This window comes from Lygodium microphyllum, chromosome 3, assembly GCF_053477565.2.
Source record: "Lygodium microphyllum isolate KBCC chromosome 3, Lygodium_microphyllum_v1.1.10, whole genome shotgun sequence".
In the NCBI taxonomy this organism is placed as follows: domain Eukaryota; kingdom Viridiplantae; phylum Streptophyta; class Polypodiopsida; order Schizaeales; family Lygodiaceae; genus Lygodium; species Lygodium microphyllum.
This window is the reverse complement of record NC_141137.1, coordinates 122,786,608-122,813,574: the sequence shown is the minus strand read 5'-3', so window position 1 is coordinate 122,813,574 and position 26,967 is coordinate 122,786,608. Positions and strand designations below refer to the sequence as shown.

The 26,967-nt window shown below is 44.3% G+C and overlaps 1 protein-coding gene across 2 annotated transcripts; it reads left to right on the top strand.

Annotated features, from left to right (window-relative positions):
- LOC148038844 (uncharacterized) lies at positions 1-26,967 on the top strand. 2 transcript variants are annotated; one of them, XM_087675478.1, is made up of 2 exons: positions 1-157; positions 26,339-26,967. In XM_087675478.1, the coding sequence occupies exons 1-2, from the start codon at positions 108-110 to the stop codon at positions 26,595-26,597; spliced, it is 309 nt and encodes a 102-aa protein (XP_087531604.1). In that variant the 5' UTR covers positions 1-107; the 3' UTR covers positions 26,598-26,967. The 2 variants fall into 2 exon arrangements, with proteins under 2 accessions (XP_087531604.1, XP_087531603.1); XM_087675477.1 differs by lacking the exon at positions 1-157 and adding an exon at positions 182-588 and having other exon boundaries at positions 26,339-26,916.

Sequence of the window (26,967 nt, the reverse complement as noted above, 5' to 3'; positions counted from 1 at the left end):
CCAGGTTTTCCAGGAGGAGACTAGACGAGTTTGTTGGGACTGGTCTAAATACGACATAAGCCTTTTTCGCATTAGGGACGGACGGTTCACAGATTGAGTCGGGGTGGATGCTTATGGCGCGACGGCCCACCTGCACTCACAAGCGTCGGTCTGCCAGGTGTGAATCTACCCTTAATATAATCACGTTCCCAATTAAACTCTATTTCAAGATATAGTGGAGAGTCAGTCTTCTCCGAACGGCAATGGTGATCTAGCGATGGAAGGTCCGGTTGCCTGTTCTATCGATGCTCCAAGACAAATCTTGGAGCTGGCGGCTTCCAAATGAAGAAGACCGCACCTCTTACTGAAGAATAATAATCATAAGAACTACCAATTCTCGAGCAGAGGCCGCCGTCTTCTTCCAAATTAAGCGCTTCATCATCAGTTCGCATAAAAAATAAGAATGTGTGTACTTCGCCGCTCAATCACACTTCTGACCATTGTCGTCCGGGCGAAGTCAGGAGTCCTAGGGCCTTGCAATATCAAGAACGGGGGCAGATTCTGTTCTTACGACAGAGCCACAGGTTGCTTGCAGAAACACACCTTCAGGTGCTCTTCTTCCCCCCTTCCTCCCTCGTATTCTATGCCTCTTTCTAGGTACCTTTTGAATCGCTGTGACAGGAGAAGGTCTCCTGCTTGTTTCGCAAGGTGGGCGAACTCGTTCTGTTTAATGGAGAGATCGTAGGCTGTGTGTCGCATGAATATGACCGCATTTTTGATGCCTCTTTTCGCTTCAAGGATTCTTTGTGTGTCTAGAAATTCGTCTGGCGGTCTCTTTATCGAGAGAAACTGCCCATCTTTATCAATCGTGCATATTTGATAGCTCATTTTCTTCAAGGATTCATTTAATGGCTGGTGGCCCTTTAACCAAGACAAACCTCATCAAATTTAATGCATTCATGGGTGTTTATTGCGCAATAAATTAAAATAACCTGCATGCCACCTGGTCAGAATCAAGATTGTTGGCAATGAAGGCTCTCAAGGTCATAGTATCAGTTAGGCTCTCGAGGTCATAGTATCAGTTATAAGTGCACATTGAATACGATTACAAGAAAACGAACTCTCAACAAACTTCAAAGAATCCCGATTGGCAATGAAGGTTCTCAAGGTCATAGTATCAGTTATAAGTGCACTTCAAATATGATTACAAGAAAACGAACTCTCACCAACTCTGGAAGGTGAGAGAGACAGAAATAAAGAAATATTAACGTCTACTTGTGAAATACCCGTCCCAAGCCTAGCCAAGGGAGAGGACATTTGGTAGTCTCACTTAAACACCTATCTTGAGTAGCGCTATTTGGGGGTAGCTTGTCCATGCTAAAGCCTTGTAGCTTAAACTAGGTTGACATCTGTGCATACAAACATGAAGTATCACCTGGCAAGCTATCAAGAGGAATGAAATGCTTATGTGTAGGTAGATCCCATAAGTTATGTATGTATGTCATTGATTGGTTGAGGGCCTCTACTACAATTGGTGTGGCCACTAACTCAGCTCTAATGATCTCATGTGGGACCAAGCCTTGCATTTGATCATCTTGGAGATCATGGATAGAAGGGGTCTCTCCATTGGCCTCCATCATATCTGTGATGTGATTAGTTGCAATGATCAAGATTGGGCCCAAAAAGATACTCTAGGAGGAGTGAGAGAGAGATTTACTACTTGGTAATCCAAGTATTCCACTTGAAAGAAAACATGTAAACATGAACAATAGATAAGATGAGCTATTAGTGCTGAAACTCAATCTCAGGTGAGGGCTTTAGTGCTGACCAAGTTGCGTAGGCATGCCTGAAACTCGACCTTAGGAGAGAAGCCACTAACTCCATTTCTCCATGCTGATAGAATGTGAAGGCCTAGCCACCAAGTCATGGTTGAAACAGCTAAGGCTCCGGACTAGCTAGAACTTGTAAATCCTAGGTATCAATAGGTGAGACGATAGTGTGATGTCAACTACCCCCCTTTAAAGGGAAGGAGAAGGCAAAGACTTTTCGCCAAGATGGGGGAACATTGCATGATGAGTAGGAACCCTATCTGAAATTGGAGGGAGCAAAGGTTGATGACGACACAATCTTCTGCAGAGTGACCATTCTTGCCATGGTAGGAGCTCATAGTGGTTCGTGCGTTTGTCTTTGGAGAAGCCATAGCATTGGCGTGTCAAACTTTTAAAGGGATGGCGGGAAGGAGAAGATAATGGTGTCCCCTCGATGGCATAGTGGAAAATAAAGTTTCTAGAATGTGAGAGTGTTGCCAATCCCACAACCTTTCTTTGTCTTCACTAATAAAGAGGATCTTTAGCTCTGTGAGCACCTTTGCTTTGATACCATGTAAAAAAATGGTAAGGTTTACGGGGAGAAACAGAGTGTATAGCAAACACTTTGACAAAGAAGGTCAGAAACATAGAAGAAGAAGAAGAAAAGTGAAGAATAATAATCACTAAATCATGCTGAATGAATCAAGGTGATACAATGGAGCAAAGCTTGGATATGATTGCACTTTCTTGGTTGATTAGGTGGTAGTATCTGGAAGGAATTTGCACTGTGAAGGGAGCGAAATGCAGTCCTTCGGGCAGAGAAGTAATGAAGAACAATAGCTGAAGGAGCAAAACATAGTTTTCAAGGGCTGGATAGTTGATGGTGAGGAGAGCACAAGTAGATAGTTGTAGTGGGAGCTCATGCTTAACCGTCAAGACCCATGGACTGCTTATTGTTTCAAGCGAGCACAAATGGCTCTCTCTCATCTAGCCGACACACCTTCGATCCTATAGGGGTGTAGTGAGCTTACCTTGATGCCGGAATGAGTAGCCTCCTCCCTCAAGCAAGCCGATAGCTCCACGATTTGAGATGCAAGCTCAAGCAATCTCAAGCCTCCTCCTTTGAGCTCCATCCTCCATAGCCACGTGCGAGATAAGAGAAGAGGAGAAGAAGAAGAAGAAGAGAGAAGATGATGGAGAGCTTCTTCTCCAAGATTCCTCACCCTCACACACTCCCTCACACTCCCTCTCTCAAGCACACACAAGCAAGCAAGAAGGAGAGAAGAAAAGAAGAAGAGACCACTTTTGCCACACACCAAAGAATGAGCTCCTCATTCACTTTTTGAGTTTATTTACAAAACTCTAAATCCCTTGGACACCCATTCCATTTTTTACATGACTGGGTATCTTGCCAAGGTTCTCTTTCTCTATTTCCTTCTAGTTGCCTTATCCCTTCACCTATGTCCATTTAGACTTTACAACTTGCACAGGAGAGAGCTTGGTGCTCTTATAAAATGAATTACATTGCGCCTTGCACTTTCCTTGCGAGAGCCCTCGGAGGTTCTCCTTGATCCTTGAGAGAGCATCCTTCATCCTTGAGAGAGCCTCCTTGACCCTTGAGAGGACCTTCTTAATCTTTGAGAGGATCTCCTTCATCCTTGAGAGAACCTCCTTCATCTTTGAGAGAGCCTTGTGAGAATATTCGGTGCTCTTCCATGTTCTTTTCGAGCTTGTCTTCTCCTCCACTTTTTGTGCTTGGGCAGAATGAGCTTCTTTATTTACTTTTTGACTTGGGCTTCCTTGGTCTTCCTCTGCTTCTTCTTGGTTGCATGGTCTGTGTCCGTGACATATCTTGTAACATTACCCCCTTCCTAGACGAGTGCCAGTCCTATGGCACTTGTGGGTTTGAGCTGATGAAGATCCGGTGATTTGATAGGCGGTTGTGTGAGTCAATGATGGGGCCTCTGAAGTTGGTGGCTTGCATTGTTTGGAGTTACCTGTAAAGAAAAGAAGGTGCACTTCCTAGGGGTGTGTTTATCTTACCGTGTGGTGCATTGTGCTCATGCTAGTGGAACTAGAAGTTGGGTCGAACCACAGGTACAAACCACAGGTAGGCTTGGGTGTTGTCCCACACTTGAGGACCCAATTCTTGTCTAAGGGGGTGCGGTAAGTGTGGCTTAGGGAGACACGTCTAACCATAGGTGAGGGTGACCTCCCTAGGTATCTCATGCCTTTGATGTGCCCTAAGCGTTAGTGCAGTGACTATGGCCTACATGTAATGAGATCATTTGGTTGCTTTCCCTGTGATTTCATTCTGGTGATCTCTTATTCGTTTGCTTTTTTTTTTCTTTTCTTTGTCTTTTCTCTACTTTTTTTTATTTTCTTGTTTCTTTCTTAAAAAAAAAAAGTATAAATAGACGAAGATCTAGTCCTCATCATCAGAATCATGACAGGGGGAGATTAGAGGTTTAATGGATTTGCTAAGAAATTGTCTACTTTGGATGTATCCCTTTAGGCCTATTCGAGCGTTAAGAGGAGTGGTAGATAGGAAGGGATGGTTGCAGCTAGTGAAATGGTTGTCGCTCATATCCTTTGAGAGGTCTACACAAAAAGATGGCAAGAGGGCAGCGCGTATCATTAGCCTAGCCATTGCACAGCTATCTATGCCGACGCATTGAGATAAAAAAAGAGTGGTGGGAGGTGGTGCTCTTGTGGCGTAGGCTTCTATCTAAGTAGTACCCTAAGTAATCTCAGTTAATTACAAGTAGTAATAAAGGTAGGATCTAGGCAAAAAGTGAACTCGTTGAGAAAATGGGTGATTGAGTCCCATAGATCGGTTTCGAAGAAGGTCAGGGCATCCTCCGGCTTGGTGGCATTTACGTTATATATCTTTGGAGAAGGTTAGGGCATCCTTTGGCTTGGTGGCATTTACCTTATATATCTTTGGAAAATCATATCTGCCATGGATGTCAGGGTTGAAATCCACGCCCACCCTTCTTGGATATGGCATATATGTGGGGTCATTTCTCTCGAAGGGTAGTGTGTTGCAAAACAACATCCAGGCGTCCATGTTGTCGTCCTAGATTCTCCTTTGCCACTTTGGTTGGGACTCGTAGCCTTGAACTGTCCGGGGCACCTCCATGACTTTGTCTTCCTAGTATTCGGGTGCTTTCGTTCCCCATTGTGTTCGGTTCCTCTCTCTCTCTCTCAATTCCACCTACTGCCGAGCCTTCCTCTCACGCTTATTACCTCCTCCACCACTTTGGTCGATACCACTCTGCATAAGGTGGAGGGGAATTCGAAGGTCAAGTCGAAGGTTTGGCGGCCATTTTCTTTTTGCTCCCATACTATGAGCTCCACATTCCAATCCATTGGAAAGCAATCCGCTCATGGTGGAATGGGCACTTTAGGGGCTATTGTTGGTTGGGCTTTTAATCTTCTCTTTGCCTGCTCCAACATTCTCACCCTTCTCTTCTTAAGTTCTGCTTTTCTCTCGGTCGTGGTGTCCACTTTTTGTTGCATTTCTGGTTGTGGGGAGGGAGGTTGCGGTACTAGTTTCTCTTTTGGGTGTCCCATTTCAAACTCCAGCCCAGCCTTTGGGAGTGACCTCTGCCTTTCAACTTCACTCCTGGGCTCTTGTGGCTCTGCTTCCTTGGGTCCTAGAGCTGGCAGTTGGACGTGCAACCCGTGTCTTAGAGCTCTACAGGCGATCTCCAACTTTCTCCTTAATGATTCAACGGTCTCCTCTTCTGCTTGTGTGGTGTCTAAGAGAGTATTGAGGAAGGCGCGTTGTTGGGCTTCCAAGCTTATTTGTGCGGCCTCCGCCTTGCTTTTTGCTTACGCCTTGTCACCTCTGCAAGGGCTAGTCGGCTCACTAAGGCTCTTATTCGTCCTTCACTCTAAAAGATTAAGCACAATGCAGATGGTTCTATTAGTAGGTACAAAGCTAGGCTGGTTGCAAAAGGCTATGCCCAGACATATGGCATAGATTATGAAGAAACCTTCAGTCCAGTTGCTAGGATGGCAACTGTCAGATGTGTGATTGCTTTGGCAGCAGCCAAAGGTTGGAGGTTGCAGCAAATGGATGTGAAGAATGCCTTCTTGCATGGTGATTTGTAGGAAGAAGTGTATGTGGATCAACCAACAGGTTATGAAGATTTAGAGCATCCCACGTATGTGTGCAGGTTGAAGAAGGCGCTCTATGGGCTCAAGCAAGCACCTAGAGCATGGTCTGATAAGATAAGAGAGTATCTTGTCAATGAAACCCTTGCCCTTGCTCTCGGCTATTAGGGGTGGTATGTTTTTGGGCGCTTGGGAGCTCGTGCTTGTGTGTTCTTTTTCGTGAGGGCTCATGGGTGCTAGCTCCTCTTTCCCTGAAGGCTGCTGCATTGAGAGGCGGATGGCCAGGGCTATGTCTTCTTCTTCCTTCCTCCTTAACTCCTCGGCCTCTCGCTCTTCTCTCCTCTCCTCTTCAGCTTTCCGGGATTTCTCTTTTATTCTTTTTGCCTCCTTCTTTTCCCTTCTCTTTTTTCTTTCTTCGGCACTTTTGGAATCACTTTGGGCTCTTAGCAGATCTGCTTTTTCTTTATTTCTGCTCTCTTCTTTGGCGTTCTTCTGTGGAGTATTTTTCTTCGACTTCTTGGCCCCTCCTTGGCTAGATTGTGCGTGCTGCTCTCCTTCGTCATCACTCACCGTCCTCTAGCTGGATTGCTCTTGTTTTTGGCGCGGAGGGGACCAGTCTGGCATCTCGCTGACTTCCTCATCTTCTTGTGCTTTCCCCGAGGCCTCTTTGATGATGGCCGTCAAGACCCCTCCGAAGCCAATGTTTTCGCCAATGCTTTCGCCAATGCTTTCGCCAATGTTTCTATTGTCTTCCACACGAGGCCGTTTAGATTCACCTCATCGAAGGACTTGGCAGCGATGCTTTCTAGCATTGGCACATTGATTCTGCTCATTAATGCGCTGTACCTTTGGCTGGAGAACAAGGGGTACACCATTTTTGCATGTAGTTGGACTTCGGGGTTGGGGATGTTAGCTAGGCCGATGCCATCGTTGGTGTGGACCATCACTTTGTCCATTTCCAACATGTTATACACATTCCTTTTTAGCCGTCTTTAAACTTTGTTAGGCAGGCCCAGTGCTCTCTGCACTAACTCGGGACTCAGCTCGATTTCCACTTGGTAGGCTTCATTCTCTTGACGTACTGTGACAGGGCCGCAGTTTCTTTTGAAAGTCTGGAGGAATTCTGCGCACTTCTCGTAGTCCATTGCTTGGCCCATCTTCTCCATATACTTTTGCAGCTTACATTGCTTTACGACCCGGCAACGAAACCAAAATGTAGTGGGAGCTCATGCTCAACCGCCAAGACTCATAGACCGCTTATTGCTTCAAGCGTTTCAAGTGAGCACAAATGGCTATCTCTTACTTAGCCGACACACCTTCGATCCTACGGGGGTGTAGTGAGCTTACCTTGATGCCTGAATGAGTAGCCTCCTCCCTCAAGTAAGCCGGTAGCTCCACGATTCGAGATGCAAGCTTAAGCAACCTTAAGCCTCCTTCTCCAAGCTCCATCCTTCATAGTCGCGCGTGAGACAAGAGAAGAGAAGAGAAGAAGAAGAAGAAGAGAGGAGATGATGGAGAGCTTCTTCTCCAAGATTGCTCACCCTCAATCACTCGCTCCCGCTCTCAAGCACACACAAGCAAGCAAGAAGGAGAGAAGAAAAGAAGAAGAAGAGACCACTTTTGCCACATACCAAAGAATGAGCTCCTCATTTACTTTTTGAGTTTATATACAAAACCCTAAATCCCTTGGACACCCGTCTCCTTTTTACATGATTGGGCAACTTGCCAAGGTCCTCTTTCTCTATTCCCTTCTAGTTGCCTTATCCCTTTACCTATGTCCGTTTAGACTTTACAACTTGTACAAGAGGGAGCCTGGCGCTCTTATAAAATGAATTACATTGCGTCTCGCACTTTCCTTGCGAAAGCCCTCAGAGGTTCTCCTTGATCCTTGAGAGAGCATCCTTGATCCTTGAGAGGACCTCCTTCATCCTTGAGAGGACCTCCTTCATCTTTGAGAGAGCCTTGCTAGAATATTTGGTGCTCTCTCACATTTTTTCTGAGCTTGCCTTCTCCTCCACTTTTCTTGCTTGGGCATAATGAGCTTCTTCATTCACTTTTTGACTTGGGCTTCCTTGGTCTTCCTCTGCTTCTTCTTGGTTGCATGGTCCGTGTCCATGACATGTCTTGTAACAATAACCTTCACACAGGGCAGCAGGCTAGGCGACAAGCAATTGACTTGGCGGCAGCTCTAGATGATGTGGGCACTGGCAAACAGCTCTAGAAGGCAGCATGAGCCACTCCTGCTGGGGATCATCCACCTAGGCATTAGAGAAGTGAAGGAGATTAGTAGTTTATGATGAGGGAGATTGGCCCAAGCCCTATTTATAGGCACATGAGTCACAAAAGTGTCTAGGGTGGCACGTGATTCCCTTAGGTGGGGCCCAAACACTAGTAAATAATACAAATAAAGCCTTTTTGGGGCTGCAAATGGAAACCTAAATAGGAATCAATAAAGTCAATGACTTGGGATTTCTCAATACATGGGACATGCACATCCATGTGGCTTGGTTGTTGATAAGCCATCCTGTGTGAATTCGAGAAACTAATCTCTATAGCGTGACATTTTTTTGGGTGAGGACCCTAACTACATTACTAGAGTATATGTTTCTAGTGGATCTTGTCTCAAGGTTGTACCGTCCTCTCTTTGAAGAGTATCATGTTGTATCCTATGTATGTCCAGCCCATACTTTAAGAACCAATGATCAAATGAAGTACTATAGCTTAGAATGATAAGCACCAGTCATGTGTGGCAATTGTATGTGATGTCTCTAGGGCTCGGCATGGTGGCTTGCCTAGGCTCATGGATTTGATACTTCTATTAAGTGATGGTTTGGAATAGGGACTCTGCTAGAGGATATGAGGTCTCTCTATCCACCACTAGACATAATTGGGGAGACTAGGCTTGTACATGGGATGCATATGTCATACTTGGAGTGACCAGTGTATCAAACAACCATGCTTTTGTGCATGATTCTTGAAAATGGTCTTGGAGGCTCGAAGAAGCTGCTTAAAGTATGCAAATTCACCATTGGAAACACTCCAAGTCTGTAGCTTTGGGTCACAAGTCCCAATCCAGAAGACATCTAAAGAAAAAGCACCATGTCAATCTTGATCAAACTCAAATCTTGATCATAGAAAGTGGAAATAGCTGAATCTCCATGTATGACATCAATGCCCTATATGAACACAGAGAATAGAAGGGAAAATTTGCACTGATCTGAAAATGGAATGCTGAATACAATCTGGACTGATCAGTCCTGCAGGAAGTCCAAGGTGTCAAGTAGGACACTGGATTAGGTTGATGATGGAGGAAGTTGTGAGAGTGCGCAGCAGAAGAGGAACATACACATTGAGAGAGAAGGGAAGAGAAAGATTGCACGGATCTGAAAATTGAATACTGAATACAATGTGGACTGATCAGTCCTGCAGGAAGGCCAAGGTGTCAAGGAGGGCACTAGATTAGGTTGATGATGGAGGAAGTTGTGAGAGTGTGCAACAGAAGAGGAACACAGACACAAAGAGAAGCGAAGAGAAAGATTACAAGAAAAGAAGAGAATGAAAGGACAGAAATCTGCACTGAACTGAATGAAAGCTGAATACAAAGGTCGATCGATCAGTCCTTGCATGCAGCCTGCTGCCTCCAGCCCTCGAAGAATGCATTTACTGCTATCTGCCCTTGTGCAGCTTGCATTTACTGCAAAGCAGCTTGCGTTTTATGCTGACGTCACCTGCCAAACAGTGTTTGAATGCTGAAATCTGATCAGCATGTGTCCTTGTGAGCAGAAGATCATCTACATAAATACATATGACGAGTAAGGATCCCCCCTCTTTGCATACGTAAAGAGTAGACTTTGATGGGCTGTTAATGAACCCTTGGCTGAGTAAAAAGGCATCAATTTTTACATATCAAGCTTGGGGAGGTTGTGTCAAACCATACAAAGCCTTTTTCAGCTTACATACCAAGTGTTCGGATCCCTCAACTGCAAAACCAAATGGCTGTGCTGTACATACACTTCTTCTTGAAGTTCCCTATGGAAAAATGTAGTCTTAATATCAAGCCGGTGCACAATCCAACCATGATGGATAGCCAAAGAAACCATAGACCGAATGGTTGTCATGCGGGAAGTAGGAGCAAATGTCTACTCATAGTCAATGCCTTTCTTTTGTGCATAGCCTTAGGCCACAAGCTTGGCTTTATACTTGTCAATAGATCCATTTGCATTTCTTTTCAGCTTATAGATCCACTTTGTACCAATGGCTTTCTTCCCAACAGGCAAGGTCACTAAATCCCATGTTTGATTCTTTATGATAGAATCAAATTCAGCTTGCATTACTGCCATCCAACGCACACTTTGTTGTGCATTCTCAAAACATTCAGGCTCCTCATCATCAAGTGTATGTGCTACCATAACAAACTCCATTGTATTAGCACCATCATGCAGATGAGCTTGTCTTCTAGTATGACCAGCAATAGGAGTATCCAAATGACTATCTTTCATAGTCTACAAGTACCATCTAGGCATCTGCCTAGCTTCTTGATTGTGTACAAGCTCCTATTGAATTTCAAATTCAGCATCTTGCTGAATATTCAGATCAGCCATAGGTTGAATTTCTGCATTCCTCAAAGGAACAGTTGGTCGAACATTATGTTCACTTATTGAGGCTCCAGCTGTATCACCAAAAGAAATGGGCAGCAACCCTTCAAATAGATCATTGGCAGCCTAATATGTATCAAAACTAGCAAGGGATAATTCTGATTTTTCATAAAAACTCACATCCCTATTGACAAATACCTTCTTGGAGATAGGATCATACAATCTATATCCTTTGCTCTCATTGCTGTACCCTACAAATATGCATTTAACAACCTCATTGTTCAACTTCTTTCTTAGTACCTTTGGAATGTGAGCATACACAAGACACCCAAAAGTACAAAAATGTCCAATAGAAGGTTTCCGGCTGTTCCAAGCCTCAAAAAGCATAACATTTTTTAATGCCTTGGTAGGGCACCTGTTCAAAATATAGCAAGCACATGTAATTGCTTCCATCCAAAATTTATGTGGCAAACTCTTTGCTTTTAGCATACATCTGGCCATCTTCCTCTTTGCAACTTCATTTTGCTTTGGAGTATATACAGTAGTGTATTGATGGACAATGCCTTTCTGCTTCAAAAAATGATTCAGCATGGAAGACATGTATTCCCTCCTTGGTCCGAACAGAGAGTCTTAATCTTGCTGCTAGATTGATTTTCAACAAGTGCTACAAAAGCCAAAAATGCATCATACATCTCTGACTTTTTCACCAATGAGTAGACCAGCAAAAACGAGTAAAGTCATCAATGAAAGTGACAAAATAATAACAACCACCTAATGGCTTTGTCTACATAGGGCCACATACATCCGAATGCACAATCTATAATTTGGCAGTTGCCTTAAAAGCAACATCACGAGGAAACGAAAAACGATGCATTTTTTCCAAAATTTATCCCTCACATATATACTCAGGAGCTCTCCAAGAGGGGTAAGCCATCAAGCATCCGAGTACGCCGCATAAGCATTAAACTGTCGTAGTTGACATGCCTTATGCAAGCATGCCATAACTCTATCTATGACATTGCAGGAGTAAGAGTAGATGTTAGATAGAACAATTGATCAATTGAATAAGCATCTAATTCATAGAGCCCATTACACAAAGTGCTAGTTAAAACCAAAGTCATGAGTTCTTTGTCTTTGACCATACATCTGCCATCATCAAATGTGACTTGCAGACCACACTTTACCAAAGAAGAAATGGACAATCGATTCTTCTTTCTACTTGGCAGAAATAATGCATCCTGCAAATAGAGAATAGAGCTATCAATGGCTGTCAACACAATCTCCCCAATACCTCTAACAAGGTAAGATGCATTGTTGGCACACTGCACAGACTTGTCAACAGGAGTTGCAACAACATTGGAAAAAGGAAACAAGATATAATGTGCTTAGAAGCACCACAATCAAAGAACCAAGTGCTCACATTCTCAGTAGAGCTAAATGCTCTATCAGCCCAAGAAAAGTGATAATTGTAAATGTAGAAACAATAGTCACGATCTACCACAAAAGACGTGGACTCAGTAGCAGTAGAAGGTGGATCAGAAATAGATATCCCTGAATCCTTCTCCTTGGCTATGCACTTCTTACGTTTTGTGATGTAATGACGTGGCTTCTTGCAATATTGGCACTTGCCCTTCTTGGCTTGTGTGCCCCTTATTTCTTGCTGCTCTGTGAAGTGCCTGAACTCCTAGAACTCTGTGGAGCATTTTTAGCCTAGTTGCCCTTGCCCTTCTGCCTTGCCATAAAAGCTTGCTCAGAGGCTATTACATCCACCCCATTGTTCTTTCTTGTTTGCTCTTTTTCTAAGAGTAAACAAACCAACTGAAGGAAAGTAAGTGGCTGCGGAGAAATTCTCATGGCGAGATTTAAGGTAGTATGAAAGGCCAAATAAGAGGGCGGTAATGAATTCAAAGTAGTAAGATCAATTGCGCATCCGAATAATACTCATGTATATCCATTAGTTGCTCACCCAAGTCCTGAATTTTGTTAAGATGATCTTGCATAGAATCACCTTCACATTCTCAAGCTCTTTTTTCACGAAAAAGATGTCTCATTTTTTTAAAGCAAACATATGCTCAAGTGTCAGGCATGCTCCTCGTGAAGAAGTTGCAGACCATATGTGTGGAACGATAGACCGTTGAACTGCCAATGCAATCAGTAACAATGCTTGAGCATCGTGTGTGTCCCAAGCCTTTTGTGCTGTCGATCTCTTGGGAAGTGGCTGAGATGGAGCTGGCTGAGTTGGCCACGTCCTCCTGGAGAAGATGTTATAGGAGCCACAACTCTAGGCCGGACTTCTTCACCACTGACGTAATCCCAAAGATTCTTTGCAATCAACACATTTTTCATTATAAAAGACCATAGAGAATAGTTGTTGCCATCCAGCCTATCCTCCTTGGATACATATGTGAATACATCACCTTGTCCTTGATTGGCCATGATAAAATTTCAGAAATTACAGCAAGCACCCTATTGTAATTAGCAAATCGGATCACATTCTGTCAAAACTGTCTATTGTACACGCTGTCCAATTCACAAACAGTGCTCAGCAACACAAAAAATGCAAAAATTTGTCATCCCAAAATGCACAAATTCAGTCTATAATGTATGGCAGACTGACACTGATGTACATTTGCCAATGTCTGAGCTAAATTCAAAAGCCCCAAATTTTTGGCTTGAAATTCACGAAATCTCTGCAATAAATGTGTCCTAGACACGTGTAGAAAGAGAGATAGGCTTCGGGGCACAAGCCCTTCTAGAAGATCAAATCTGAATAAAAAATTAATAAAATTTTATTTTACCTTCTTTATGGGTCATCACGGCTTGTAAGTTGCGAGCAGGCCAAAGAACTAGGGCATTGGGGGCGGTGGAAGCAGGTGGCTCAATTACAAGACCAGGCGGGGTTGGCGGGCCTAGTAGAGCTATTGGAGCAGGTCGTAGACGGTTGGAGGCTAGGGTGGTGTAGGCTAGGGAGTAGAGGCATAGGCAGCGGGCATGTAGGTGGTGACATTGGCAGCTGGCAGTGTCCAGCTGGAGCACGTGGCTCAGTTGATGGACTCTGTTGTTGTAGATGGATAGGTTGTTGGTGGAACTGGAGCTACTTGATGATGTAGGTGGTTGGCTTAGCTGACTTGAAGGTTTGCTCTGATACCATATGTGAGAAGGAGAGAGAGAATGCATAGAGATCGAAGCTTAGCTGAGAGTATATTTCATGATGAAGAGTGTTAGAGTGAAGACACGAATCCTAGTTCAATAATCCAAAGCGTGTAATGTGCAAGTACAAAGTACAACCCTTAAACCTTAGGGTGGTTAATGTGTGTTCACATCCAAAAGGTGTAAAACATGACAAGTGCCCAAACTGTGTAACATAGGCACATAAAATAAAGGAGAATAAAACTGGGGGAAAAAGCCTCTCGTAAGGAGAGTAAAAAGTGCCCAAGTGTTCTACTGAGGATCACCAACACTCCTCTATGAGCGTAGGCATGAATCAAACCCAACAAGTTGGAAACCCTATGAATTGCACATCTTGACTTGATAGACATCCCGTGAGATAGTATCATATATCTTGTATTCTTGTGATTGAGAGTAGTAGCAAACAAACATTTGTTTCTTGGAAGGCGGCTCAAACTTATTCCTCTATTTCTTTGGAATGTGAACATAGGCATCTCATCCAAACAACTTGAAATAGAAAACATTCCGAGTCATACCTGTAAGGGTAGATGTAGGTGACCGATTTAGAATATGAACTACGATGGCCATTGCTTCGGCCGAAACACATTGAGGTGTTTGCTGATGCTCTAGAACCATCTTGATCACACTCCTATTCTTTTGCTTCAAAATACCATTCCCTTGAGGAGTGTCCATACTACTATACTCTTGATGAATCCCTCAATTTGCACAAAACCTAGATAATTCATTGAAAACAAGCTCTCCACCTTTGTCGGACCTCACTGCTTTAAGCTTTCTACTTCAATGGTTTTCCTCAAAGATGAGCCAATACTTAAAATGTGACAAAGCGTTGGACTTTAGTGCTAGAAAATATGTCCATGTCATCTTGCCGTAATTATCCACAATCAATATAAAGTAAAGACTCCCCTTGAGCGACTCTATTCTCATCTGTCTACACAAATCAATAGAAACAAGCTCTAAGGGCTTCTTTGCTTGTCTTGAAGCCGTGTTGGGAATTGCATCTCTATGTTGTTTACCACGGATGCAAGAGACGCACACCGGATGGCTCATCCAATTCATGCATAAGCTGGTCACGAGTTGTCTTCCTAAGATACTTGTAGTTGAGGTGGTCGTACTGAGCATGCCATAGCTCGGATTGAGACTAAGTAAGAAGAAGAGAAGTAAGGGTTGAAGAACTCTGCATCTTATAGAGACCATTCTTCTTATGCCCTTCGCAAAGGACTTGTCTCGTGTTCCCATCAAGAAGCCCAAAGGAGTCCTTATCAAACTCAACTGTAAGGCCAAGTCCATAAATCTTGCTTGTTGAAAGGAGATGATAACCCAAGCTCGGAACATAAAGAACCTTTGACGTATTTGTGAGAGTTGTCAAAAGATGACGTACCAGCGAGACAGTAGGGTTGGCGGGGAGGAACACGGAGTGAACTCGGCAAACATGGAGAAGAGAAGAGAAGAGAGAAGAAACTTTGATGAATGGAATGATGAAGACCTGAATCATGGAGTGAATGTGATACAAGGGAACAAGGGTGCCATAGCACAAGGAAGATGATGAAGACAGCCACGAACCATGAATCGCAATGTCCTCTTGAAGGGGTGTGAGGGTAGTGGAGAGGCTGGAGAGAAGAGGTGCTGGACTGAATGAATCAGCCGTAAGGAATGAATGAGAGTGTGGCCTATAAATAGGCACAGTCAATCTAGGATGGCACCCCTTTTTGGGGCTGTAAACCCTAAACGCAAAATATAGAAACGCAAAAACGCAAATTGTGGATGAAGGGTTTCTCAACACCCCCTCTCAGGCCCAAAAAGGGGAACAAGAGAAGAGTGAGGTGGAGATGCAATGCTGCATGCTGAAGAATGCTCATGCAGTAGGTGCCGCTTGGACATTGTTCCTTGTGGGAAAATTATTCACTTGCCCAAGTGCCCTAATACAAAGATGATGAAAACATGCAATGCATAGGAGGAATGTTGGACTTGGTGTGGTGCCGAGAACCATAAGGATATGCCCGTACTCGATCTCGGGAGATGGCTCCATGCTAACCAAGTGACCAAGGCAAGAAGAAAAGAGGAGGAGAAAGATGTAGAGGATCCCTAAGATCCAAGATTTCCACCGAAAAGGGAACCTGCAGTAAAGAACAGTAGACAGAGTGAACTAGAGAACCCGAAACTCAACCTCGAGAGAGAAGCCACTAGCTCCGTGCATCCATGTTGGAAGGAATACGAAGGCCTCGTCACCAAGTTGCAGCTGAACCTCCGAGGTCCCGATCTAGGTGGTACCAGAAGATCTTGGGTATTAGTAAAAGAGATGATTGGTCGAAGACAGCCACCCCAAGAAAGTAGAGGATGGGTGAAGAACTTCATGTGGAGTAGGTTCCCCCTCTGAGGTGGGAGGTGGAGAGGTCCCCGCGGAAGTCAAAGAAGAAGTAGATGCCTCCTCTGAGGGCAAAGAAATAACATCCCCCTCTGAATCCCCCTCTGAAGTAGATAGGGAGTCCAAAAACTCATGGATCACGGACTCTGAAATGTCTGATGTCGAAGGAAGTGCCGCCGGTTGTGCTAAAGAAGGTATCTGGGGTGCCGAAGAGCTCCCAGAGGTAGCCTCTCGAACCTGAGTAGCGAGGGTGGGGAAGGGTGGGGCTCAGAATGAGCAAGAGGTGGGCAACAGTTGATGTCGCTTAGTGGAGCAGACTGGGTAGCTGAAGAAGAGGAAGGAGTCGAGCAGCCATTGTCTCTCGAAGGAGCAGATTGACGAGGAGACGGTATCAAATAATCACTGTCTCTCGATGGAGGGGGCCGTAGATCCGTAGGTCGTGGAAGCCACAGTACCTGAAAATAAGTGGGAGAAGATTGCCGCTGGCATTGCGACGATCTCTAGGAGGTCGTAGCGCTAATCGATCCTCCATGTGCTTGAAAGGACTTAGGGCGCATCGGATGCGTCTTATTGCCTTGAGCATAGTACTCTGATAGCCAATGTAGAACAATCTATATGGCCCAGAAAGGAGAGGTGGCACAAGGAGTGCCGACTGCCATGTGGCAGTCCGACCTGCAGCAGCCAGTCGGCTGCATTTAATGCAGCCGCCTGGCTATTTCTGGCGCCCTATTTCCCCCGGTTTTCGGCTATTTATACCCGACATTCTCAGCAGTCTGGTACACTTCTCTGCTCGCAGATTACAGACTGGTGACACGCGCAGATTCCGTCTTTGTTCACAGATTTCAGACAGCAGACAGTGCAGACTGCAGCGGACTTCGAGGTGGACAGCAGGTTGCATCGTCGAGGTGGAGACACGCAGTCCAGCGCACTGCGCCCGTGTATATATCTGCATATCTTTGTATTCAACATTCTTTATACAGCAGATCTTCATCGTCCACTGTCTCTTTCTCTCTCTTCTTTCTCTGCGTTCTCTCTCTCTCAGTCCTACGCTTCCGCACCGTTGCACTCTGACACTATGAATAGCATAAACCCCCCAAATCTGTCCGATCAGCATTAGAGGGTGCCAAATGATTAGGGCAACTTAGTAAATGTAAAGGGAGAAGCCAGAGTGGGAGCACGAGCAAGTGGAAGCAAGGGAGGTGCAAGCTATGGCGGATGGAGCAAGGAAGCAAGAGGGAGACTGTTTGTGGGAACTCCAATAGTCACAATGTGTGACTGGCCTTCCTTTTTCCAAGAGTCATTGAAAGAATAAAGAACAAAGTGCCAGTGATGGGTGCTCGCCACCTGTAGTGTATATGCGCGTACTATAAGTTTGGTGAATACATGGGCGGCATAGGCATACGCGCCTTTACCCCACCACATCACTAATACTAAGGTGTGTCACTATACGGCCTAACCAAAGAGCCTCCTTGCAAGCCTGAGTGGTTGTAACATACTCTCGTTTTGTAGTAGATAGGGCTGTGCATTTTTGCACCCTAGACATCCAAGAGGCAGTTTGCCCTTCAAAGACAACATTGTAGAATACCTACTTAGAGAGTGATAAAATGAGTGTAGATTTACAAACTCATCCAATTCAGCTCAATCCTCTGCATCAAAGTGCTAGGGCTTTACACCCTCATGTCTCCATGGCTTAATCTCCAAATTTTGCACCAAAACTTGTCATCATGCCAACATATGAAAGCATGGTACAAGAAGTCAGGCTGCTGTAAATGACTGCAAATTGGCCTTGAATCACAGCCAAGACAAGGTCTAAATGGAAGAAAATACCAAAATGTAGGACTGCCCACTAACTACCAATAATAAATTGTCAAATCAAAGCATCTACTCTCATAAATAATGCATAAAATTGCAATTACAGCACTGCTGTAATAAATGGAGCAGTGAATCCGAGACCATTTGTGGTCAATCAGTCAAGAAAAGCCAAGCTCCCATTGCTAGGTATGTTTGGCAACAAGCGGGATATGTAAGTTAAGTTAGCAGGGAAGATGCATACAACCGGTACCAAGATGTGTCACAACCTCAATGTGTTAGTAAACCATACATCCAATAGGCATCGACATCATGCATGTAGTAGGTCTCAGGAGGAATAAAAGAGAAGTGCCAAATGCTTGACCAATTGAGCAAGAGTAACGAAGGTCAATACATAGCCAAGCAGATTGTATACATCACTGACATCACACTGACAAAGATAGGTGCTAGATTCAAAGTATAAATCAAATCAGCCCATAGAAGAATAACTGCATCCGAAAGCATCAAGAGAGTGTGTACATATCTCAATAAGTTCCATTATCTCAATGAAAGAAGCTCAATTGCATAAAGCTATGATCGAATGCAAAATATTCAAGTAGCTTAACTGACTCCCAATGGAAAAAAACCAAATGCAAAATATTCAAGAAGCTCAATTGCATAAAGCCCAATGCTATGATCGAATGCAAAATATTCAATTAGCTCAAGTGACTCCCAGTGGAAAAAAACCAAATGTCAACTGAGCAATATAAGCTTAATACTGTCAAAAGATGATGTATCAGCGAGACAGTAGGGATTGCGGGGAGGAACACGAAGTGAACTCGGAAAACATGGAGAAGAGAAGAGAAGAGAGAAGAAACTCTGATGAATGGAATGATGAAGTTTGAATCATGGAGTGGATATAATATAAGGGAACAAGGGTGCTGTAGCACAAGAAAGATGATGAAGACAGCCATGAACCATGAACCGCAATGTCCTCTTGAAGGGGTATGAGGGCAGTGGAGAGGTTGGAGAGAAGAGGTGACGGACTAAAAGAATCAGTCGTAAGGAATGAATGAGAGAGTGGCCTATAAATAGGCATAGTCAGTCTAGGATGGCGCCCCTTTTTGGGGCTGCAAACCCTAAACGCAAAACACAAAAACGCAAAAAACGTAAACTGCGGGTGAAGAGTGAAGGGTTTCTCAACACCCCCTCTCAGGCTCAAAAAGGGGAACAAGAGAAGAGTGAGATGGAGATGCAATGCTATATGCTGAAGAATGCTCATGTAGTAGGTGCCACTTGGACAATGTCCCTCATGGAAAAATTGTTCACTTGCCCAAGCGTCCTAGTACAAAGATGATGAAATTATGCAATGCATAGGATGAATGTCGGACTTTGTGTGGTGCCGAGAACCATAAGGATATGCTCGTACTCGATCTTGGGAGGTGGCTGCATGCTGACCAAGGGACGAAGGTAAGAAGAAGAGAAGGAAGAAGATGTAGAGGATTCTTACGATCTAAGATTTCCACCTGAAAGGGAATCTACAGTAAAGAACAATAGACAAAGTGAACTGAAGAACTCGAAACTCAACCTCGGGAGAGAAGCCACTAGCTCCGTGCTTCCATGCTGGAAGGAATACGAAGATCTTGTCACCAAGTCGCGGCTAAACCTCCAAGGCCCCGAGCTAGGTAGATCCTCGAGATCTTGGGGACGAGTAGAAGAGACGATTGCTCGAAGACAACCACCCCAAGAAAGGAGATGATGGGTAAAGAACTTCATGTGGAGTACGTGCCCCCTCTAAGGCTAGAGGTAAACGGGTCCCCTCTGAAGGTGAAGAAGAAGTAGTAGTAGCAGCTCTCACGGGGAGCGAAGAGAGATCATCCATCGCTGAACCCTTCTCTGAGATAGATAGGGAATCCAAAAACTCATGGATCACGGACTTTGTATCATCTGATGTCGAAGAAAGTGCCATCGAGCGTGCCGAAGAAGGTATTTGGGGGGCCAAAGAACTCCTAGAGGTGGCCTCTCGATCCTGAGGAGACGAGGGTGGAGGAGAAGACTCATGGTCGAGGGAGTAAATCGCAGTCCTCGAAGCCAAGGATAGGGGATAGCCACTGGCTCTTAGTGGAGTGGAGTGTGAAGCCGAAGGAGAGAAAGGAGTCAAGCAGCCGTCGTCTCGCGAAGGAGCGGACTGTTGAGGAGACGGTATCCAACAATCACTGTCTCTCGATGGAGCGGATTCTAGGACCGCGGGTCGGGGGAGCCATTGGACTTGAAAAGAGGTGGGGAAAGACTGCCGTTGGCATTGTGGCGATCTGCAGGAGGTCTTAGTGCCAATCGATCCTCCCTGTGCTTGAAAGGACTTAGTGCGCATTGGATGCGTCTTATTGCCTTGAGCATAGTATTCTAATAGCATGCAGAACGATCTCTATGGCCTAGAAAGGAGACATGGCACAAGAAGTGCCTGGTGGAAGACGCATATACTCCGGAAGGGTGGGGAGCAAAGGTTGAAGTCGACAGTCTTTGGTGGGATGACTGTTCGTGCCACAATAGTAGCACCCAGTAGAAGGGCAATCTGTCGAGAGAGACGCCATGGTACCGGTGTGGTAAACTAGATAGAGGGTGGGAGGGAGGAAAAGGATATCTCCCAATGCACAGCCGTAAAACACGACAGTAAAACGTCGCAGTAGAACGCCACAGTAAAACATTGCAATAGAACGCCGCAGTAGAACGCAGCAGTAGAACGCCACGGTAGAACACGATAGTAAAACACGATAGTAAAACACAGTAGAAGAAGAAGAGAAGTGGATGCCGAACCCGCCACCAGTCTTTGCCTTCACTGGAGTGGAGGATCTTTGCCACTGTTTGAGTAGATCCAACTCTGATACCATGCCAAAAGATGATGTACCAGCGAGACAGTAGGGTTTGTGGGGAGGAACACGGAGTGAACTCGGCAAACATGGAGAAGAGAAGAGAAGAGAGAAGAAACTCTGATAAATGGAATGATGAAGTTCCGAATCATGGAGTGGATGTGATACAAGGGAACAAGGGTGCCGTAGCACAAGGAAGATGATGAAGACAACCACAAACGATGAACCGCAATGTCCTCCTGAAGGGGTGTGAAGGCAATGGAGAGGCTGGAGAGAAGAGGTGACGGACTGAATGAATCAGCCGTAAGGAATGAATGAGAGAGTGGCCTATAAATAGGCATAGTTAGTCTAGGATGGCGCCCCTTTTTGGGGCTGCAAACCCTAAACGCCAAACACAAAAACGCAAAAAACGCAAACTGCGGGTGAAGGGTTTCTCAACAAATACATCATGGACATTACATTGGAGTACCCAAGATACATCAAGTACATAGCTAGTAGCATAAAACTGAATAAAATCTTCAAGCCCGTAAGTGAATGATCATTGTAGCAATTGACCAAAGCTCCAAGATATGTAACCAAGCTCATATATGAAGCTCAAAGCATTCCATAGGCATATCTGGGTGCATAGTATCAATGTCATACATGAATACATCCAATGAAGTATCCAAATGGCATCAAAGAGCAATAGATATATATTTTCCCTGTGTAAATGCTTGTTGCCCACTGTACTACAGCAGTGAAATACCCTGCAAAATCTAAGCAATGCAAGCTCAAATCGATCCACTAGCACCTCAATATATTTTTCAAACATCCCAACATCGATGCATGTGCATACTGGCATGAGTGGACACATATATGAGCTCCAAGCATTGAAGTAAACCCTCTCAGACTTGTATTACAGCAGGTTTGCTGTATATTACAGCAAATAACAGAGAGTAGGGAGCTTGAATGGTGCCCAAAATCACAATGCCAATGCCGTGGAAGTGGCGACAATGATTGCCAAGGTAGCTAAGGGTCTTTAGGAGCTCGGTGAGGAGTCAAACTAATTAGGAATAGGGGCAGCAGCAGTACGCGCAACTCAGGCTGCTGCTGCTGCAAATGGGGTAGATGAGGCACACTTAAAGCTGAAGGGGAGCTCAATAGAGCCCCTATAATGCCTTGAAGGAGCCTTGATCAATCGGGAAGAAGGGGAGCATCAAATGCATACCTTCAAGGAAGAAGCCATGGCTGCCATGAATAATTAGTTGTAGGTTTTCAAATCCAAGCTGAAGCAATGTCGGGTGAAGCTCCTCGATTTTGGCTCTGATATCGATTGAAGGGAGAAGCCCGAGTGGGAGCATGAGTAAGCAGAAGCAAGGGAGGTGCAAGCTATGGTGGATGGAGCAAGAGAGCAAGAGAGAGAGATACCATCTGTGGGAACTCCAATAGTCACAATGTGTGATTGGCCTTTGTGAAAAAATACCCTAACACAGAAACATAAATAACACCGTACGACAAAGCACAGACTAATAGAAGAACACAGTTAGGGTTAGGGTAACTCAAAGACAATGAACATAGAGAATGAATGAAGTGATATGACTACTGAATATATAATACTCATGCAACAAGCACACTATGTAGTGAATGAATATTGAACCTCAAACTCCTGTATGTTAAGGATTAGGGCAAGGGTAATGAGCTGGAGAGTGTGACGTACTCTAAACGGATCCCGAATCGCAGCAAGGTAGCCTCCAAGTGTCGAACAATGGTAAATGTAGCCTGTGTGTGGCTGGACCTGATGCAGAGCAATTTAGAGAGAGAGTGTGCTATGAACGCAAGCTTAGGAGAGAAAATCTGCAAACGCAGGCTGAGATGATGATGGCGATAGTTGGAGGAGAGAGAAAATTGGCAGACTGGCAGCTACAATGCAGCAGTATGCTGATGTGGCAGGTTGTACGATAGCTGGATGGGTGGACAACAATAGTTGCTTGGCTGGAAACTATAGCAAAATGATGATGGAGGGTTGGAAACATGCGCCAAATGAGTGAAAATTGTAATGGACAGCGTGGATTGTGATGTCCTCTGCGAATGGGGTGTGGGGAGTAAGCTGAAAACACTTGAAACTTGCAAAAACAAGATTAAGATTGAATGGAGGGTAGCATATCTATTCATAGAAAGTTTGGGCCCTCCCAGGTGGGTTTGTGCTTATGGGATACATACACTCTCTAGGAAGGCATTTCTTTTAAATAAATAAGGTTTCTTCCTTAATTAAGCATGTTTTGGGGCTGTTTAAGTGAAGCTAATGCATTTTTAGCTCAACAGCCTTCCCTTATTCATTAGTCACCAAAAGAATAACCAATGAAATGATAGTGATGGGTGCCCGCCACATGCAGTAGTGTACAAGTGTGCGGATCCACCTGCAATATATAGGTGTGCAAGTATTGTAAGTGTAGTGAATACATAGGCAACATAGGCACATGTGCTTTTATCCCCCGGAAAAATGTAATTGGTAGCAATAGATAATGCTGAAAATGTTGACATGGCAGTCTGGAACACTCGCAATGTGGTTGGAGGAGTAGAATGACTAAAAATTGACTAACACACACTCCTAAACCGTTTAAAAGAAGAATGCAGACTTCAGAATGAGCTACCTCCTCCGTCAAAGCACATGGCAGACATGTGAGAGCTCCTAATGTCTTTGTCTGACTTAGACTGAGGCTGACAAGCAGGAGATGATAGTGCATGACAAACATGATTGCTAGCAGAAAGGAATACACAATGCCAAGAAAGTGAACACGGAGAGAAGATGACTCGTTTCATGCTGCCCAGCACACGCAAATGGTCGCCTAGGTCAAAAGACCCAGCCTAGAGTAGGACACAGCAGTAAATAGATCTGTCCACATGTATGTACCGATGTGACCTGCATAAAAAATAGCCTAAAAGGATTGTAGATAGGCTGTTGTGAGCTGATTAGATGCTGCTCTGATCTGAAAAAAGTGCCGCCCAGGGCTGTAAGAGGGTCACATGGTTTGAATAATGGCTTCCCAGGACCATAGGATGGTCGCCAGGTTTGTAGAATGGTGGCCCAGTGAGCTGAGTGGACCCTGCACAAAAGGCAGGTCAGGGACAGCAAGCTGTCCAGGCACATGAACAACCTCCCCAAAAGAGAAACACAGGCAGACCGATAATGCAGCAAGCAAACCTCAAGATTAAACTCAGCCTGCCTTGCAAAATGCAGGTTTGGAAGGGGCAGAATTTAGCCTGCCTAAGGGAAAGAAGACCAGTATAGACAAAACATAGCAGATAGGAACACTAAAGGGTAGTAAACAGGCCACCCAGTCTTGGAAGATGTACCTGGATGTAACACGCGACATGTCCTTGCAAAATGCAGCCGACTACGGGCAGACAACAGGCTGCCCAGCACTGTTTGATGCCAAATGCAAGGTCTTAGGTACTTGGAGATGTCACCCAATTGGATTAAACATGGACAGCATGCTCCTCCTTTAGATCTTTGGCTCCTACGTGTGGCTCTGGAGTTTCATATCATGTGAGAGTGAGCAACGGAGAGAAGGAGAGAAAAAGAGAACGCAAGAGAGATGAGGAACAATGTGGTTGCAATGGCTGAAGGTACAAGGATGTAACAATCAGCCCCAACACACAGCTCTACATGTCAATGTGGGTACCAGATGGTAGCATGGGGATGAGAGAATGAGGAGGGCTAGCTGATCACGAAGGATCAATGACGGATAATGAGAGTGGGAGGGTAGACTGCCTATATATAGGCAAACTGGGGCCACAATTGGTAATAAAGTGGCCAAGCCCAAAATGTGGGTGCCCAGGACGGCCAAAAGTGCCCAAAAAGGAATGCACTAATGTGCCTTCTATCCAAAGTGTCTAAAGCATATAAAATGACAGACAAATACAACGTCAGAGCTCTTAATGTCCTCGTCTGCTCAAAGCTAGGAGATGACCACACAAGACACACATGACTGCGAATAGATCAATCAGCCCTTCTATGCTGCTTTGATACCATGTGAGAGTGCAGTGAATGTAGAAGTGCATGATCGGACTAAAAGAAAGAAGTGAATACAGAGAGAAGAGAGATAGAGAAAGAGACAGTAGAACACTGAAGAATGCAAAGTATGAATGCTGAATGCCAAAGGAGAATACATACAATGGGCTGTTGGAGTATCAGCAGCCAGAGCTCTCTCTCACCTACAGAAAATCTGAAGTTTGAATGTGTGTGAGGCCTCGGGCAGGCTGGCTAGCCAATAATAAACTAATCGAATACAGCAGGTCAGCCAGGCTGCTGGCCAGCTGCATCAACATGAATAAAATAATAATAATAAAACTGAAAAAATGCTGCAGTCACAGTCAGGCTGCCACGTGGCACCTGCCTGATCTGTTCAAGAAATGCTACTGTCCAACCTGCTTCAAACTGCATAAATCTGCTGTAAACTGTCCTGACACAGCCTGTGCCCATTGAAGTGCTCATGGCTGTAATTTTCTGAAATATTGTCATGTTTAGATTTAAGTGTTGTTTTTCTCTGTTTACAAGTGGTCACCCTTGAGCTTAGTTCTCTTGACCCAGTTGGTGGCTTACCCAAGGTTTTTTTTTTTTTTGAATTGATAGCTGTCAGGGATATGGTGTAATCTTGGGAGATGTAGCATTGAGGGTAAGTCTCAAAGCAAGTGGATATGTCTTTTCACATCCACTCTTGCATGCACTCCTTTCATATTTGCTGCATTTGATGCCGTTGTGTAGGCACTACACAACATTTTTAGCTAAAAATCTCTCGATCTCCGATGGGATCAAGATTTGTTGGAGATATTCGTGTGGTTCTGAGGGGCAAGATGCATGCATGCAAGACTTTCTTGTTGATTAATGTGCTCAAGGTGTTTGCATAGCTCCCCTCTCACATGAATGTTCTGATATGAGCATTCCATTTTATCCCAACAGTGATAACATGAATGTTCTGATATGAGCATAGCAATTGGCATTGCCTGAAGCAGTGTGGCAGCAAATTGGAACTGTAGGCGCTTCTGCTCCCAGTAGGTCATAGCTACAATAGTTGTGCCTCTAACATGCTGCTGCTTTGATACACAGAGTTTTGAAGTTGTTCGTAACACCTTTTTCCTGTAGCTGGGGTCATTTATTAGTTTGACTGCCCCAAGTTCAAGAAAATGTTACTAGGTGCAACAGATGAATCATGTTCATCTTGTTTTTTTTGAGTCACAGACTTGAGTTGTTTGATTTGCAGATGCATTGCAAGAGATTGCCCTTTGAAACTTTGAGTAGTCCAAGAAGTATTGAGATTGTAAATCGTATATCTTCCCTGATTTTATTCCCTGCCCGGTTGTTTCAAGGATGTGCTTTTACACTTGAATAACTCAGGAAGTATTTGACTAGGTGATTTGTATTGCAAAACATACATAACAGTTGCTTTGTATGAATTTCATTGCATGTTTTAGATCTCAAGACTAGTTTGTTTTAAGAAGTAAACTGCACCCTCTCCTCCAACTTAGCAATACTCTCTATGTGATTGAATTTCCTTTTCAAGGACATAAAATGCTTCATTGCCACAAGTAACAGCACATGACTTAAACATATCATAGCTCAATAACTTGAAATGGCCCTTCTCTTTTTAGTTCTGTTGCAGGTGATGGTGATGCAGATGATGATGAGGAGCTGAATAAGACATTACTGGAACTTAGAAAAGTGAGAAAGAGAATAAAAGATATGCAAGAAGAGTACGATTCTTTCTTTACTCTTGATTTTGTACGCGAATATGGCAATAGGAAAATAGAAGACATAACTTCATTGAGTTCAGATACAGATTCTGACAGTGGTGCAGCTATTCCTTACGAGGAACTTGAGAAAGAGTTGGGTGACTTATTCAAAAAGTGAGTTTAGATTGATGGCGCAGAAAAACTGTTGGGCTGTTGTTGTGCTGGTTAAAATTTTTTCTGAAGGGTAGAGCGAGAGAGAGAGAGAGAGAGAGAGAGAGAGAGAGAGAGAGAGAGATTTGGTTTTACGAAAAAAAAGAGAGAGATTTGGTTAGTCCTAGACACAATTTTCCTTTCCCTTCCTTCTTTGGAGTTGTTGATTTGTGACTTGCAACATGGATTTGGAAATAACTGGACCCTCTAAAGCATTGATCAGCCAAAATGTAGTTAAAATGTCGTTTGTTCAATGGTTTCCACCTGTCCATTACAAGCACTTAAGTTGAAGTTATAAGGTGGATCACCGTTTTGCCAGTATCACTATCATTGTCCTT

Coding starts and splice junctions, on each gene's coding strand:
- LOC148038844 (XM_087675477.1), top strand. CDS start 443: ATGTGTGTACTTCGCCGCTCAATCACACTTCTGACCATTGTCGTCCGG. Junction 589..26,338: donor TTGCAGAAACACACCTTCAG/GTGCTCTTCTTC, acceptor TTCTCTTTTTAG/TTCTGTTGCAGGTGATGGTG.